This window comes from Hemiscyllium ocellatum, chromosome 21 (genome assembly GCF_020745735.1).
Source record: "Hemiscyllium ocellatum isolate sHemOce1 chromosome 21, sHemOce1.pat.X.cur, whole genome shotgun sequence".
Classification (NCBI taxonomy): Eukaryota; Metazoa; Chordata; class Chondrichthyes; order Orectolobiformes; family Hemiscylliidae; genus Hemiscyllium; species Hemiscyllium ocellatum.
Genome location: NC_083421.1, coordinates 61,799,728 through 61,818,059, shown reverse-complemented (window position 1 = coordinate 61,818,059; position 18,332 = coordinate 61,799,728). Strand labels below are relative to the sequence as shown.

Sequence of the window (18,332 nt, the reverse complement as noted above, 5' to 3'; positions counted from 1 at the left end):
CACTGCTGTTACTGAGCGTCGGTGGGGGAGGGAGGGGATGGTACACACTGCTGTTACTGAGCGTCAGTAGGGGGGAGGGAGGGGATGGTACACACTGCTGTTACTGAGCGTCGGTGATGGAGGGAGGGGATGGTACACACTGCTGTTACTGAGGGGGAGTGGGGGAGGGAGGGGATGGTACACACTGCTGTTACTGAGTGTCGGTGGGGGAGGGAGGGGATGGTACACACTGCTGTTACTGAGTGTCGGTGGGGGAGGGAGGGGATGGTACACACTGCTGTTACTGAGCGTCGGTGGGGGGAGGGAGGGGATGGTACACTGCTGTTACTGAGCGTCGGTGGGGGGAGGGAGGGGATGGTACACACTGCTGTTACTGAGCGTCGGTGGGGGGAGGGAGGGGATGGTACACACTGCTGTTACTGAGCGTCGGTGGGGGAGGGAGGGGATGGTACACACTGCTGTTACTGAGCGTCGGTGGGGGAGGGAGGGGATGGTACACACTGCTGTTACTGAGCGTCGGTGGGGGAGGGAGGGGATGGTACACACTGCTGTTACTGAGTGTCGGTGGGAGGGAGGGGATGGTACACACTGCTGTTACTGAGTGTCGGTGATGGAGGGAGGGGATGGTACACACTGCTGTTACTGAGCGTCGGTGGGGGAGGGAGGGGATGGTACACACTGCTGTTACTGAGCGTCAGTAGGGGGGAGGGAGGGGATGGTACACACTGCTGTTACTGAGCGTCGGTGGTGGAGGGAGGGGATGGTACACACTGCTGTTACTGAGGGGGAGTGGGGGAGGGAGGGGATGGTACACACTGCTGTTACTGAGTGTCGGTGGGGGAGGGAGGGGATGGTACACACTGCTGTTACTGAGTGTCGGTGGGGGGAGGGAGGGGATGGTTCACACTGCTGTTACTGAGCGTCGGTGGGGGGAGGGAGGGGATGGTACACACTGCTGTTACTGAGCGTCGGTGATGGAGGGAGGGGATTTTACACACTGCTGTTACTGAGTGTCAGTGGGAGGGAGGGGATGGTACACTCCGCTGTTACTGAGTGTCGGTGGGGGGGAGGGGATAGTACACACTGCTGTTACTGAGTGTCGGTGATGGAGGGAGGGGATGGTACACACTGCTGTTGCTGAGCGTCAGTAGAGGGGAGGGAGGGGATGGTACACACTGCTGTTACTGAGCGTCGGTGGTGGAGGGAGGGGATGGTACACACTGCTGTTACTAAGTGTCGGTGGGGGGAGGGAGGGGTTGGTACACACTGCTGTTACTGAGCGTCGGTGGGGGAGGGAGGGGATGGTACACACTGCTGTTACTGAGCGTCGGTGGAGGAGGGAGGGGATGGTACACACTGCTGTTACTGAGTGTCAGTGGAGGAGGGAGGGGATGGTACACACTGCTGTTACTGAGCGTCAGTAGAGGGGAGGGAGGGGATGGTACACACTGCTGTTACTGAGCGTCGGTGGAGGAGGGAGGGGATGGTACACACTGCTGTTACTGAGCGTCAGTGGAGGAGGGAGGGGATGGTACACACTGCTGTTACTGAGCGTCGGTGGGGGGAGGGAGGGGATGGTACACACTGCTGTTACTGAGTGTCGGTGGGGGGAGGGAGGGGATGGTACACTCTGCTGTTACTGAGCGTCGGTGGGGGAGGGAGGGGATGGTACACACTGCTGTTACTGAGTGTCGGTGGAGGAGGGAGGGGATGGTACACACTGCTGTTACTGAGCGTCAGTGGGGGAGGGAGGGGATGGTACACACTGCTGTTACTGAGTGTCGGTGGAGGAGGGAGGGGATGGTACACACTGCTGTTACTGAGCGTCAGTGGAGGAGGGAAGGCGGGAGGGGATGGAGGTGGATGTGGTGTCAATCAAGCGAGGGCTGCTTTGTCCTGGATGGTGTTGGCTGAGACAGTCTCAGTGTGGAGCTCTGTGTTCCCTGTCCGAGGGAGTGTTCAATGGGAACGGTTTTGGGGAGAGGTTTTACTGACATTATTCTTAAATAGTGGAGCAGCCTGTGCATGGAGCTGGATGGGAAAGATCCCTTGGCTCTGTTTTGCAAATGTCTTGTCGAATCAGTGAATCAAAAACATGGAAAAGTAATAGGGAAATGGTGGGATCTGAAGTCACCAAAATATAAGAAGTGACTTGAAACAAGTGTTTTTCTCTCTCCACAGAGTTAAAAATCACACTACACCAAGTTATAGTCCAACAGATTTATTTGGAAGCACTAGCCTTTGGAGCACTGCTCCTTCAGGTGGCTGATGAAGGAGCGACGCTCTGAAAGCTAGTGCTTCCAAATAACCCTGTTGGACTATAACCTGGTGTAGTGTGATTTTTAACTTTGTCCACCCCAGTCCAACACCAGCTCCTCCACATCATCTCTCCACAGACACAAGAAAATCCCAAAGTTAAGATCCTGAAAATGCCCTGAACAATCATCCTTTGAGCTGTTAGGTCTCAGTATTGACCGCGGGGTGAGGGAGGCAATGATCTAGTGGTATTATTGCTGGACTGTTGATCCAGAGTCACGGACAATGTTCAAAGGTCCTGGGTTCAAACCCCACCACGGCAAGAAATGGAATTCAGAGTCTAATAACCATGAAACCATTTTCCACTGTTAGGAAAACTCATCAGGTTCCCTTTAGGGAGGGAAATCTGCCATCCTCACCTGGGTCTGGCCTACATGTGACTCCAGACCCACAGCAATGGGGCTGACTCTTAACAGTCCTCTGGGCAATTAGAGACAGACAATCCCAGCCAGTGACAATCTCACGCTGTGAATGAAGAAACAAAGTGACTCTGGGACGGTATTGGGTTCTAACCCATGACCCTTTGGGTTTGCTTCAAGCAGTGACTTGACCCAATTCAGAGGTCACCAGCTCTGATTGGACACATTCGTAGTCTTCAGCACATGACATCCAGCCAACCATTGCCTGCCCTCACTCTATCACCATTGGTCACCCAACATGTCCATCATCGCTTTCTCAAAGCCGATTGGATGATTCTTGATTGTCCATCAAACAACCTTTATCTCCCAATCATCAAGAAGTGAAAGAGATCATGGAGGATGAAACAAAAAGTACGTTTTAGTTGTGATGATTTTTTTTTTGGTGGGATTTTCACTCAGACAAATGGTGAAACAAGGAGTGGGAAGAGAGACAGTAAACGTGCAGATGCTGGAATCCAAGTAGACAGGCCGGAGGCTGGAGGAACACAGCAAGGCAGGCAGCGTCAGGAGGGAGAGGGACATAGCAAGGCAGGCAGCATCAGGAGGGAGAGGGACACAGCAAGGCAGGCAGCATCAGGAGGGAGAGGGACACGGCAAGGCAGGGCAGCGTCAGGAGGGAGAGGGACACAGCAAGGCAGGCAGTGTCAGGAGGGAGAGGGACACAGCAAGGCAGGCAGCTTCGGGAGGGAGGGGGACACAGCAAGGCAGGCAGCGTCAGGAGGTGGAGAAGTCAACGTTTTGGGTCAAGACCCTTCATCAGGACTGGATGCAGGCCATTCAGCCCCTTGTGCCTGCATCCTCCATTCCTTCCAACTCAACTTGACCTTCCTGTTCTAGCCCCATATCTCTTAGTCATTGTGCCCAAAAATCTAGGTGAGCTCTGTCTTGAATGTACACAATGATCTGGCACTGATAGCACTCTGGGAAAGAGAATTCTACAGATTCATAACCATTAGAGTCAAGAGGTTTCTCCTCATAGAGTCATAGAGATGTACAGCACGGAAACAGACCCTTCGGCCCAACCCGGCCATGCTGACCAGATATCCCAACCCAATCTAGTCCCACCTGCCAGCACCCGGCCCATATCCCTCCAAACCCTTCCTATTCATATACCCATCCAAATGCCTTTTAAATGTTGTAATTGTACCAGCCTCCACCACATCCTCTGGCAGCTCATTCCATACACATACCACCCTCTGTGTGAAAAGGTTGCCCCTTAGGTCTCATTTATATTTTTCCCCTTTCACTCTAAACCTATGCCCTCTAGTTCTGGACTCCCCCACCCCAGGGAAAAGATCTTGTCTATTTATCCTATCCATGCCTCTCATGATTTTATAAACCTCTATAAGGTCACCCCTCAGCCTCTGACGCTCCAGGGAAAACAGCCCCAGCCTGTTCAGCCTCTCCCTGTAGCTCAAACCCTCCAACCCTGGCAACATCCTTGTAAATCTTTTCTGAACCCTTTTAAGTTTCACAACATCATCCCAGTGTCTTCCCTCTGAAACTAAAACCCTGTGTTTCCCACCCAGCGGGAGTATGTTTACTGTCCTGTCAAACCCTTAAGAATTGTATGTTTCATTAAGATCATATCCCATTGTTTAAAATGTCATGGAAATATAGAGACTGCCTCCTCAGTCCCATCTCGAAGGACAGTTCCCTCATCCCAGGAATCAGTTCTGTGAACTTTCATTGCACTCCCTCTGGGACCAATGTGTTCTTTCCTGTGGTCCTGAGGATTAATCTTCCGTTTGTGTGTGAGATCCTGGGGGGATTGGCAGACTAGAGCAGGGATTTGGATTCCTGACCTGACCTGCTGGTCTCGTTTCTAACCAACCAAACAGAAGACTGTGTTGCACTCAGTGTTTTTGTTGGCAGTCTAACCCCAGTCTCCATGTGTACTGAGTGTTTCTGAGCGATGTGAAGAGGTTGTGTGAAGGTCAGTCAGTCCGTCTGGCAGCACACACCATCGTATAGTAACCCCATGGTCTGTATTCCCATCCACCAACCCCCCACCTACCTGTGGCTAGTCCACCTTCTCTGTATGTGGTTATCCACAGTCAGTGCCCACACACTCCCCACTGTACCTTCTCAGGAGGGCTCTCTGTGTTGTTGTTGTACCTTTGGGATTGAGTTGGGATTATATTCCGGGTCCTTTGCCCTGATGCAGGATGGTTTCTTGCTCAGCTTTTGCTGAAGGCCTTGTTCCCTCTGTTTTATTTTCTTTTTATGACTCAATTTCTTCTGTCACTCTCTCTTACACACACAGTCTCAATATCTATTTCTACATTTCCCATCTCTCCCTCCCTCTCCCTCCCTCTCCCTCCCTTTCTTCACTGATTTCACTCTCTCTCTCTTTCCCATCTGTGCTGTCTTCCCTTCCTCCTGCTCTCTCTCCCCCTCTCTCTCTTTCTCTCTCCACCTTGTACTTTCACTCTCTCACTCTCCTTTGCACTCTGTCCCTCTGTCTCGCATCTCTCCCTCACACTCTCTCTCTCTTCCCCTCTCTCCCTCCCTCGCTCTCTCTCTTCCCCCCTCTCTTCCCGCCTCCCTCCCTCCCTCTCTTCCCCCTCCTTCACTCTCTCTTGCCCCTCTCTCCCTCACACCTTCTCTTCCTCCTCTCTCCCTCACACCTTCTCTTCCTCACACCTTCTCTTCCTCCTCTCTCCCTCACTCTCTTCCCCCTTCACTCTCTCTTGCCCTTCTCTCCCTCACACCCTCTCTTCCCCCTCTCTCCTTTGCTCTCTCTCTCTCTCCCCCTCCCTCTCTCTCTTCCCACCCTCCCTCTCTCTCTCCCCACCCTCCCTCACTCTCTCCCTTCCCTCCCCCTCCCTCTCTCTTCCCCCCTCTCCCCTCATTCTCTTGCTCCATCTTCCTCCCTCTCTCTCACTCTACTGTTGCTGCTCTACCACAAATTTTCTCTCTCATTCTTTGCTTCTACCTCTCCTTTCTGTTTCCCTCTTTCTCTCGCACCCATTCCTCGCTCCCTCGTTCTGACACGATGTTTGTTCTGCCTAGGACTGGGTAACAGCCACCGATCTGCTCATTTCCCTGAACCGACTGAACACCTTTGGAGACGACATCTTCCGGGATCACCGGGTGCTCCGTTCCTATTATTACGCCATCTCCGACTTATCAATCGGTGGCAGGTAATACTCCATCGCTGCCTGGCTTCCTCTACAACAACAAATTACATTTATGTCGCTCCTTGGATAATATCCCAAGGTACCTGACAGGTTACTAACCGAGATTGAGCTGGTTTCTGGCAGGTGGCCTAAAGCTTTGTTGAGCTTATGTTGAAGGAGTGTTATAAAGGAGGAAGTTACGATTGAGAGATTTCCGGAGGGAATTCCAAATCTCAAAGCCCAGGGCAGCTGAAAATAATTGGCTTCACCTAATCTTCCGATCTGCTGAACAGTCTAATCTGAGGCTTTTCTCTAACTTTGTTCAAACACAGTCTCGACAATCGAAAAACTGCGCACGTCTTTTTTGCAATTCACAGGATTTAGATAAATAATTCTTTGAGGTTTCTGTCACATGTATACAGAGGGGTTCAGAAGGCCTTTAGCATGTTTGCCACCATTGTTCAGAGCATTGAATACAGGAGTTGGGATGTCACGTTGAGGTTGTACAGGACATTGGTGAGGCCTCGTCTGCAATACTGTGTCCAGTTCTGGGTCCCCCCGTTATAGGAAGGATATTATTAAACTGGAGAGGATCCAGAAAAGATTTACCAGGATGTTGCTGGGAATTGAGACAGAAAAAAAGACTGGGACTTTTTTTCTCAGGAGTTGAGACGGTTGAAGAGCGACCTCATAGAGATTTATATAATATGAGGGGCATTGATAAGGTCAATGACAAGGGTCTTTTCCCTAGGGGGTGGAGTTCAAAACTAGGGGGCGTATTTTTAAGGTGAGAGGAGAAGGATTTAAAAAGGGCAGTTTTACACAGAGGGGGTGTGTGTGTTGGGTGTTGGGTGTTGGTGGGTGGGTGTGGGTGTATGTGTGTTGGTGTGTGTGTGTGTGTGTGTGTGTGTGTGTGTGTGTGTGTGTGTGTGTGTGTGTGTGTGTATGTGGGGGTGTGTGTGTGTGTGTGGGTGTGTGTGTAGGTGTGGGTGTGGGTGTGTGTGTGTGTGGGTGGGTGTGTGTGTGTGTGTGTGTGGAATGAACTTCCTGAGGAGGTGGTGGATGTGGGGACAGTTACAACATTTAAAAGTCATTTGGATAAGGATGTGGATAGGAGAGGTTCGAAGGGATATGGGCCAGGAGCAGGCAGGTGGGACTAGTTTAGTTTGGGATTATGGTCAGCATGGACTGGTTGGGCCGAAGGGTCTGTTTCCGTGCTATATGACCCTATGACTCCAATATGGGTGACAGTGTGTGAACCCACACACTAACAGGACGATGGTAAATTCACTGGGATAATCCCAGGATTGAGTTTGGAACTGTCAGGAAAAACTGAACAAATTGGAGGTCACTTTGTTCTGGAAAGGGAAGAATGGAGGATGACCTACTCGATGATTATAAAAGCTTTGTAAACAGTGAATATCGAGAAAGGCCTTCCTTACAGTTAAACCCAAACTAGGTGAGAGACCCATGTTAATCTAGTAATAAGTTCAGGATAAACCCCTTTATCCAGCGATGAGTGAGAATCTGGAATTGGCAACATCTCCGACAGTAACTGAGAGGAATAACATCGATGCATCTGGAGGGAAGCTAGATAAATGCTGGAGGGTGAAACAAATAGAGGGATCTGAGGAAATGGAGGAGACTGAACATGGTTCGTTGAAGAGATTGGTTTTAAGGAGTATTTCAAAGGAGCAGAGTGCAATGGAGAGTAAGATCAGGTCTGGATAATCTGCAGGGATCAATATTGGCTGGGACCCATCTCAGCACAGACCCTGGGAGAGTCCGCAGCTGAACAGGGAGTGTTGGCACAAATCAGTTTCCACACTCTCTCCTTCTCTCCTTCACATACTCTGTCCCTCATTTATTCTCTCCCCCTCACCCTCTCTCTCTCACACTCTCTCTCACCTCTCTCACTCCCTCATCCTCTCTCTCACTCTCTCCCTCACTCACTCTCTCCATCCCTCACACTCTCCCTCACTCACTCTCTCGCCCTCACTTTCTCTCTCACTCTCCCACTCTCTCTCAATCTCTCATCCTCTCTCTCACTCCCTCTCACTCTGTCTCTCTCTCACCCCCTCACTCCCTCTTACTGTTGGAGGTTCGGTGCTGAGGGAGCACTGCACTGTCGGAGGGTCAGTGCTGAGGGAGTGCCACACTGTCAGAGGGTCAGTGCTGAGGCAGTGCTGCACTGTCGGAGGGTCAGTGCTGAGGGAGTGGGCACTGTCAGAGGGTCAGTGCTGAGGGAGTGGGCACTGTCAGAGGGTCAGTGCTGAGGGAGTGCCACACTGTCAGAGGGTCAGCACTGAGGGAGTGCCGCGCTGTTGGAGGGTCAGTGCTGAGGGAGTGCCACACTGTCGGAGGGTCAGTGCTGAGGGAGTGCCACACTGTCAGAGGGTCAGCACTGAGGGAGTGCCGCACTGTTGGAGGGTCAGTGCTGAGGGAGTGCCACACTGTCAGAGGGTCAGTGCTGAGGGAGTGCTGCACTGTCGGAGGGTCAGTGCTGAGGGAGTGGGCACTGTCAGAGGGTCAGTGCTGAGGGAGTGGGCACTGTCAGAGGGTCAGTGCTGAGGGAGTGCCACACTGTCAGAGGGTCAGCACTGAGGGAGTGCCGCACTGTTGGAGGGTCAGTGCTGAGGGAGTGCCACACTGTCGGAGGGTCAGCGCTGAGGGAGCCCTGCACTGTTGGATGGTCAGTGCTGAGGGAGTGCCGCACTGTCGGAGGGTCAGTGCTGAGGGAGTGCCACACTGTCAGATGGTCAATGCTGAGGGAGCGAAACACTGTCAGAGGGTCAGTGCTGATGGAGTGCCGCACTGTCAGAGGTGCCTGATCTAACCAGTGCCCCAGCTGTCTGTTTGTGTGGGGTACATGATCCTGTGGCATTGAACAGGGTATCGGATGGTGATGTAAAGGGGAATAATGTGCAGGGTCACGGGGGAAAGGCAGGGGAAAGGCACTGAGTGAAAATGCTCATGGAGCTGGTGCAGGTTTGATGGGCTGAATAGCCTCTGTGTACATTGTAATGGTTCAGTGATCCTGAGCAGCTTTGAAGGAAAAGCAGGACAGCTCTCTCTAGTGACCGAGTCAATACTGATCCCTGTGGATTATCGAAAGCTGGTCCAATCACAGTTAGTGGGATCTTGCTGTGCAGGCACATTAACTGCTGTTTTTTCCATTTCACAACAGCTCAATATAAATAAAACCTCATTTACTGGAGACCCCTGGAGACATGCAGTGATTGTGAGTGTGGAAGTACAAGTCTCTTCACCCATTCATGCTATCTTCAGTCTATTGACATCGAATCAGGGAGAGTCGAGCAGCACAGAAGAGGCCCTTTGGCCCATCAAGTCTGTACTGCCAAACCCACACCAAACCTACATTAGTAACCAGCTTCCCACATCAGGCCCAGAGCCCTCAATGTTATGCCATTTTAACCCTAGTTCCCTCTTGCTCCCTCCCTCACCTTCTGTCTCTCACTTGCTCTATCTGTCTGTCTACACCTACATCTCTCTCTCTCTGTCTTACCACGTCTTGCTGCGTCTCTCTCTAAGTCCACCTCTTGCTCTCTCTTTATGTGTCCTTCTCTCTCTCCCTCTCTCATTATATCCTTCTGTCATTCATTTCTTTATCTCTCTTTCCTTCACTCCATCTTTTCGCTGTCTTTCCCTTTCCGTTCTCTTTCTCCATCACTCCCTATCCTTTGCTCCATCTGTTCCCCCCTCTCTCTTTCTGTGTTGCTCTCTCCTTCACTCTCTTTCTGTGTTGCTGTCTCCCTCACTCCATCTTTTCCCTCTCTTTCCCTCTCTTTCCCTTTCCCTCTCTCTTAGCCCATATCACAGCAGCTGTGTGACCCATGGACAGGAGCCTCCATTCCCGTTCTGCTGACCCCTGGACACTGAGACAGGCAGAAGGGGTCAGGCCCCACGGGAGGGACGCTGAGCTGCTGTTTATATTCAGGACACTGTCACGTTGTTGATTCAGGGGGCAGCCTGGGTAGGAGCCTCTCGTTTCCCCTGGGTTTCGGAGTTTGAGCTGGTGAGCGGTCTCCGGGAAGGCCTTTATGAAATGCCCACCTTTCACCTGGTGGAACGTAGAGCTGGCTCAGGGAGGGTAATCTCACCTAACTCAGTAACACACAGCCGAGTCAAACACTGGGGTGCATAGGTTCAAACCCCACCATGACAGCGGGTGAAATTTCAGTTCATAAAATTCAGCAATTGCAAATTGGTCAAGCTCTCATTGTAAAATCTCACCCGGGGGGTGGGGGGGTGAAGGTGGCATTTGGTACATTAATCTTCATTGGTCCGAGCACTGGGTTCAGGAGTTGGGAGATCATGTTACAGCTGTACAGGACGTTGGTGAGGCCACATTTAGAGCTGAAAATGTGTTGCTGGGAAAGCGCAGCAGGTCAGGCAGCATCCAAGGAACAGGAGATTTGATGTTTCGGGCATAAGCCCTTCTTCAGGAATCCTGCATTCCTGAAGAAGGGCTTATGCTCGAAACATCGATTCTCCTGTTCCTTGGATGCTGCCTGACCTGCTGCGCTTTTCCAGCAACACATTTTCAGCTCCGATCTCCAGCATCTGCAGTCCTCACTTCCTCCTCAAGGCCACATTTAGAGTACTGTGTAGAATTCTGGTCTCCCTGCTATAGGAAGGATGTTATTGAATTGGAAAGGATACAGAAAAGATTCCCAGTGATGATCCCAAGATTGGAGGGTTTGGGTTACAGAGGCTGGATAGGCCGGGACTGTTTTTCCTTGGAGTGTAAGAGTTTGAGGGGTAACTTTATAGAGATTTATAAAATCATGAGGGGCGTGGATAGTGTGAATAGCCAAGGTCTTTTCCCCGAATTAGAGGGCAAAGGTTGAAGGTGAGAGGGGAAAGATTTAAAAGGGACCTAAAGGATAATTTTTTCACACAGAAGGTGGTATGTGTATGGAATGAGCTGCCAGAGGATGTGGTGGAGGCTGGTACAATTACAACATTTTAAAGGCATCTGGATGGGTATATGAATAGGAAGGGTTTAGAGGGATATGGGCCAAATGTTGGCAAATGGGACTAGATTAGAATGGGATATCTGGTCGGCATGGATGAGTTGGGCCAAAGGGTCTGTTTCTGTGCTGGACGACTCTGTTTGGAAATGAATGTCCTGGAAGAAAACCAGAGATCGGATTGGTGAACACTCCTTCCGGACAGACTCTGTCTGGGAAGGAAATCTGCCATCCTTCTCTGGCCTGGCCTACACGTGACTCCAGACCCACAGCAATGGGGCTAACTGCCGTCCAAAATGGCTGAGCAAGACACTCAGTTCAAGGGCAACTAGGGACAGGCAACAAATTCTGGCCCTACCCTCGACCCCCACGTCCTGTAAAAGAACTCAGAAGGAACGTGCTGTGATGGTCTGTTCTGGGACTGGGATTCGGAATGGTGTGTTCCGGAATGGTGTGTTCCGGAGAGTGTCAATAAGACCCTGGGAAGAGAGGCTGGAGGGAGGGGTTGCGAGTAGGGAGTGGGTTTCTGGAAGGGGGTGTTGGGGATAATGGCTGCTGCTTTCATGAAGGACCTGCCTCTTCCCCTGTGCTTTGACCTCCCCACCTACTCACCCTCACCTTGGGCTTGAGCTAGTCTCCTGGTGGTGGATGGAGGAAGAGCCACATTGTCCCGAAATGTGGGATATCTTGTGGGATATCTCCGTCAGAGCGGGAGAGAGAGTGGAGAAATATTGAGGAATTCCTGTTCTCTGTGGGAGAATTTCTCAGAGGATCGGAATTGTCAGTTCGGCCTGAAGGCAGTGAGACATCATCCGTCCAAGGCCTCCTTGGGACAGCACTGTGGCACAGCGCCAGAGACCTGGGTTCAATTCCCGCCTCAGGCGACTGTCTGTGTGGAGTTTGCTCATTCTCCCCGTGTCTGCGTGGGTTTCCTCCGGGTGTTCCAGTTTCCTCCCACAGTCACAAAGATGCGCAGGTTAGGTGAATTGGCCATGCTAAATTGCCTGTAGTGTTGGAGGAAGGGGTAAATGAAGGGGAATGGGTCTGGGTGGGTTGCTCTTAGGAGGGCTGGTGTGGACTTGTTGGGCCTGTTTCCACACTGTAAGGAATCTAATCTAAATCCTCCCTATTGACTCCTCGACATTCCTGGCTTCCTTTGCCTGACTGAACACCCCTTTAGATATCAATATCGTGAATCAGACATTCCCATTTCCTGGAGAAAGTGAGGGCTGCAGATGCTGGAGATCAGAGCTGAAAATGTGTTGCTGGAAAAGCGCAGCAGGTCAGGCAGCATCCAAGGAGCAGGAGAATCGACGTTTCGGGCATTCCTGAAGAAGGGCTTATGCCCGAAATGTCAACTCTCCTGTTCCTTGGATGCTGCCTGACCTGCTGCGCTTTTCCAGCAACACATTTTCATTCCCATTCCCACTCAGAGCTCCAGCTCCACAAATCCCATTCTCTGCCTTGAGGGTCAGTTCCTGTGTGGCCAATAGTAACGCGCATCAGCAAATACCTTCCCCCCCACCCAGTGAATGTGTTGCAGTGTTCACCAGACAGTAGAACCAAGGTTGAAAATGTGTTGCTGGTTAAAGCACAGCAGGTCAGGCAGCATCCAAGGAACAGGAAATTCGACGTTTCGGGCATAAGCCCTTCATCAGGAATGAGGGAAGTGTGTCCAGCAGGCTAAGATAAAAGGTAGGGAGGAGGGACTTGGGGGAGGGGCGATGGAGATGTGATAGGTGGAAGGAGGTCAAGGTGAGGGTGATAGGCCGGAGTGGGGTGGGGGGCGGAGAGGTCAGGAAGAAGATTGCAGGTTGGGAGGGTGGTGCTGAGTTGAGGGAACCGACTGAGACAAGGTGGGGGGGAGGGGAAATGAGGAAACTGGAGAAATCCGAGTTCATCCCTTGTGGTTGGAGGGTTCCCAGGCGGAAGATGAGGCACTCTTCCTCCAACCGTCGTGTTGTTATATTTTGCCGGTGGAGGAGTCCAAGGACCTGCATGTCCTTGGTGGAGTGGGAGGGAGAGTTAAAGTGTTGAGCCACGGGGTGGTTGGGTTGGTTGGTCCGGGCGTCCCTGAGGTGTTCTCTGAAGCGTTCTGCAAGTAAGCGGCCCGTCTCCCCAATATAGAGGAGGTCAACCAAGGGACAATATCTACACCTTTGATGACAGAGTTGTCATGGGAATGTGTTTTGGTGTCAGGTGTCACGGTGTGAATAGGTTGAAGTGTGCAGTCTTTTTAATTTTCGTTGTTGTTCGATGGGTCGCAGAGCCAGGAGATGGTGAGTTCAGACCTCCCTGACAGGGCAGCACTGTCTGAGGGGGCTGTGTTTGAGATGAAATGTGAAACTGAGGCTTCCTCAGGTGGTTGTTAAAGATCCCGTACTGGAATTCCAGGGAACTATGAGGGAGTTCTCCCAGGGCCAAACTTTATCCCTCAGCCAGAAAAACAGAAAACATTCAATGGTCACAATCACCTTTGTGGGATCTTCCTGTGTAGACCATTCCCTGCATTACAGCAGTGGACAGGCTTCAGAAAGACTGTGTCATACCATCTCTGGGATGCCCTGAGGTTGTGAAAGGCACTACAGAAATGCAAGCTTTCCCTTTGAAGTGAGTGAGGTTCGATTATCCTAATGTTGATCCATGAGGATTCCACTGAACAGCTCAGCGTTCCCTCTGACATCAAAAGGCAGCTGTACAACATCTGGACCTTCCCATTCTGATTTCAGCCTTGAAATAATTTTAACCACAACAGCTGGAACTGATCTCCTCTCTCTTTGTTTTATCCATCTCTGCCGTGCTCGCTCCCCTCTCTGCCTCTCGCTCCCATCTCACTCTCTCAACCCCCTCTCATACTCTGGCCTCCCCCCTGTTCTCTCGTTTCCCCCCTTCACTCTCTCACCATCTCATTCTCTCAACCCCTCTCGTTCTCTCACTCCCCTTTCTCTCGCCATCTTGTTCCTCTCTCACTCTCCCTCTGTTCCTCTCTGCCTCGTTCCCTCTCCCTCCCACTTGTTTTCTTGCCCCCTCTCCCTCTCATTCTCTCACCCCTCTCCCTCCCTCACTCACTCCCTCCCATTCCCACCCCCTTTCCCTCTTTCACTCCTTCATGCGCCGTCCCACTCCATACCCCTCCAGCTCTCTCACCTCCTCTCCCTCCCCCTCACTCTCCCTCTCTCACTCCATCTTGCTCCCTCCCACTCACGGTCTCATTCCTGCCCACATTTTATTGTCGGTGTTTCCTGTGAAGGTGTTGTTTGAGCTGGAGGAGGTGGGGAGGGAAATGCATTTTATTCAGGATGACACGGACCAAGAGTCACGAACCAGTATCAGAGTCAAAGGTGTAGGTTCAGTCGATACAGAGGGGTCCCGCCATAGGCTGTTGGCTCTACTTGACCATATCTATGTATAATCCTGGCCACTCAGTACTTTAGCCCGTGTTCCTAACTCCAAAATGAGCTGCCGTTGGGATTTTGTGAGCCAGTCATAACACTTTCTCAGATGGAACCGCCACATATTCAATGATTGTTCATTCTTCATTGGGTGGTATTTGAGGTGGTTTCCAATTTCTCATTCAGACTTTGTCATTCAAATAATAACACTTGGTTATTGGTGTTATGGATCAGACCAACTCCCTCAAAATATACCAGGAGAAATCTTAGCCCCTAACTTTTATTTTATTTGAAGGCAAGTGTTAAGGGAGGGTGTTCCAGATGTGATTTGAGTGGCCACACCATTAGGCTTTAAGCAAAACACACTTTATTCTGACACTGTGGTTAAAATACAAACCAAACAAGGAGGAATTGGCATAACTTTAACTTTATCGAAAAACTTAACACACTGGTATCTTATTTAACTGCTATAACCAACTGTTCCAATAGAGCAGCATCTCATAAACACACCCTTCCCTCACTTGCGATCTCCCCCCAGTCCGGGGGAAGGAACACTGACGGAGCGAGTCCAGCAGCAGCAGCAGCAGAGAGAGAGCTGTGTGTAGCAGCTTCAACCCCAATACCCCAACTTCAACAGAAAGCAAAAGCTCAGACCCTGGGGCTGTGTGAGCCTGACCCCACCCACTCACACCTCTTTTATTAAACACCCCAAAGCTATTTACTCAGCTTTCCATGGGGCAGACACCTCGGTACCAGGGCCACAACGACTCTCTTCAAGAGAAACAGGACAGAACAAATCTCTCTTAAAGGCACATCTCATCTCATTGGTTCTGGCTCAATATCTCAGTAGGTTGTTTGGTGTAATCCATTTGTTCCATTTCCGTTAAAGAAGATTGGCTAAACATATAAACATCGTCTTTTCCTTCATCTTTCTTACTTACGTTTTCAAAAAGTTTGATAATAGAATTTACAAATCATCTGCTTTTCACAGACTTCATCCCTTCCTGTCTAATTCTGCAGGCCTGAGATCTAGTCACAACACGGTCAGCACCCCGCATTATTATCCTGTAGCCTCTCAGTGTTCCTTTTATTTCTACGGGCTGTTCCACCAGCCTCAGTGAATCTCTGAACCAGCCTGAACACTCACCAAGATAAAATCAATTCCTTCTATCGAGATTTGTTTTACCCCTCCAAATGATTCCCTCTTTAATCCAACTCTGTTCAATCAGAGCTTGTTTGACCTGGAGATGTCTTGCTAGTCCTGACAGCTACGAAACATCTCTAAACCAAACTCTCACGCTCTGGAGAGTTTTACGAAAGCACGTGCCCTGCTGCTGAAATGGAAGTGTTCTTCTGAACAGAAACCTGATACAATTTACTCGTGACGTCTGACAATCTGTTTTTCCAAGAAGACAGCATTGTAAACATTAGCATTTAATTCCCCGAGTCTCTGATTGAGGTATTTAACTTAAACCTCATGTTGTTTTCGAAAAGTGTCTTTCGTTCCCTGCTCCAAAAGACTCTCTGACTTCATTTAAAAGAAAATTGAAATCTCCTTGACAAAACTGAAACCATAAAACCCATTTACCTCTAACAGCTGAATTCCCAAAAGGTGATAATATATTGTGAACCTTAGTGAGTTTAGCCCTTTCGTCTTGGAGCTGGAAAGTGTTTGTTATGCAGGTGTTGACAACCCAGACCCTAAACTGTGCAATTCCCTTCCTAAACATCTCCACCGCTCCACCTCCTCTCCCACTTTTAAGAAACTCCTTAAAAACTTTAAAAGCTTTGATAAATATTCGGGTCACCTGAACTAATATCTCCTTACGTGGCACCGTGTCAGAGTTTGTTTTGAAAGTGAAATGCTGACATTAGAAGCACCATATAAATGTCAGTTGTTGTTGATTGTAAGTTCAACTGTAAAGCCTTGAGTCTGTAATGCAGAGTGATAATCCTACAGCAGTACTGCAGGAGTGCTGCACTGTCAGAGGTGCCTTTTTTTTTTAGATGAGGCATTGAATTGAGGGGAGGACTGCACCGTCAGGAGATGGGAAAGATTCCAGGGTGTTATTTGAATATAAAGGGAGTTTACCCAATGTCCCTTAACCAATATCGTTAAAATCTGGTCGTGATCACATTCTGACATCTTGCTGTGTACAAACAGGCTGCTAAGTTTCCTGTATTAAAATGATGATTGCGTTCCATTGGCCATGAAGCACCAGAGGTGATGACTGGTGCTAGCAAAATGCAGGTTCTCATTGTCACTGGGTTGTGTTCTCAGGTGTAAATGTAATGGCCATGCCAGTGAGTGTGTGACCAACGAGCAGGGCAGGCTGGTGTGTGACTGTCAGCACAACACATCGGGCGTAGACTGTGAGAGGTGCCAACCCTTCTACCACGACCGGCCCTGGGCACGGGCAACTGCTGAGGCAGCCAACGAATGTCTCCGTAAGTTTCCCAACGTCCTCTTCTGTTTGTTAGTGAGTGCCACCAGCCTGGTGTGCTTTGCCTAGTCAGTGGCTCCTATATATTGACCCTTTGAGACTCCTCGTCACCTCCCTTTCCGACAGGATGGAATAATATAGCTGCATCGAAAACAATCAAATCCGTCAATCCTTATCAACACCTTGATCAGAGCCCACTCCAAATTCATAATAAAGGGTTAAAAAAACAGGAGCAGAATCAGGCCATTCGGCCCATTGAATCTTCTGCACTGTTTGATCATGGCTGATCTGTTTCTCCAGATTCTAGATCAGAGTGGTGCTGGAAAAGCACAGCAGGTCAGGCAGCATCCGAGGAGCAGGAAAATCGACGTTTCGGGCAACAGCCCTTCATCAGGAATAGAGGTTTCTCCAGCCCATTCCTCTGCCCTCTCCCTGTAATCTATCATCCCCTTACTCATCAAGAACCTACTTCTGTCTTAAGTACACTCAGTGTTTTGGCCTCCATGGCCCTCTGTGGCAATGAGTCCCACAGACTCCCCTCCCTCTGGCTAAGGAAAGTCCTCCTCATCACAAAAGGGTCATACCTCCTCATCTCAAACCTCTAAAGGGTTGACCCTTCACTGTGGCCTCGGGTCATAGTCTCTCCTGCTCATGGAAACATCTTCTCAACGTCCACTCTATCCAGTCCCCTCAGTATTCTGTAGCTTTCAATCAGATTCCGCCCCCCCCTCCCCCCACCCTATCCTTCTAAACCCCATTAGAGTCCTCAGCTGCTCCTCACATGACAAGCCCTTCATCCCCAGGATCATTGCTGTGAACTTCCTCAGGACCCCCTCCAACACCAGCACATCCTTCCTGAGATACAGGGCCCAAAACTGCTCACAATATTCCAAACGTGGTCTGACCAGAACCTTCTACAGCCTCAGCAGGACATCCCTGCTCTTGTATTCCAGTCCTTTGGAAATTAATGCTAACATTGGATTTACCTTCCTGACTGTTAACTGAACCCTCATGTCAACCTGAAGGGAATCCTGATCCAGGATCCCAAGACCTATTGTGTTTCAATTTTCCAAAACCTTTCCTTGTTTCGAAAATAGCCTCTGCCTCCGTTCTTCCGAGCAAGATGCATAACTTCACATTTCCCCACAAGCTTCTCCATCTGCCCACTCTCCCAGCCTCCTCACCTCCTCAACGCTGCCTGCTCCCCCACCTGCCTTTGTGCTGTCTGCAAACTCAACAACTCCGTTCCTTCACCCACTCCGTTAATGTTGAAAATGTGTTGCTGGAAAAGCGCAGCAGGTCAGGCAGCATCCACGGAGCAGAAGAATCGAAGTTTCGGGCATAAGCCCTTCTTCAGGAATGTCGAATCTCCTGTTCCTTGGATGCTGCCTGACCTGCTGTGCTTTTCCAGCAACACATTTTCAGCTCTGATCTTCAGCACCTGCAGACCTCACTTTCTCCAATCCATTAATGTATCACGTGAATAATTGTGGTCCCGACACTGACCCCTGTGGGACTTGTCCAGTCACCAGCTGCCATCCTGAAAAAGACCCCGCTATCCCCACTCCCTGCTCTCAGCCAGTCAGCCAACCCTGTACCCATGCCAGCACCTTGCCCCGAACACCAATGGCCTCTTATCTCATTG

The 18,332-nt window shown here is 50.3% G+C and overlaps 1 protein-coding gene across 1 annotated transcript in view; it reads left to right on the top strand.

The window, feature by feature from the left end:
- Positions 1 to 18,332, top strand: part of LOC132825932 (laminin subunit gamma-3-like) — a 112,370-nt gene that overhangs the window by 34,095 nt on the left and 59,943 nt on the right. Inside the window, exons 3-4 of the mRNA XM_060841582.1 lie at positions 5,751 to 5,881; positions 16,525 to 16,691. Of these exons, the coding sequence (XP_060697565.1) occupies positions 5,751 to 5,881; positions 16,525 to 16,691 (298 nt within the window). The remainder of the gene's footprint in view (positions 1 to 5,750; positions 5,882 to 16,524; positions 16,692 to 18,332) is intronic.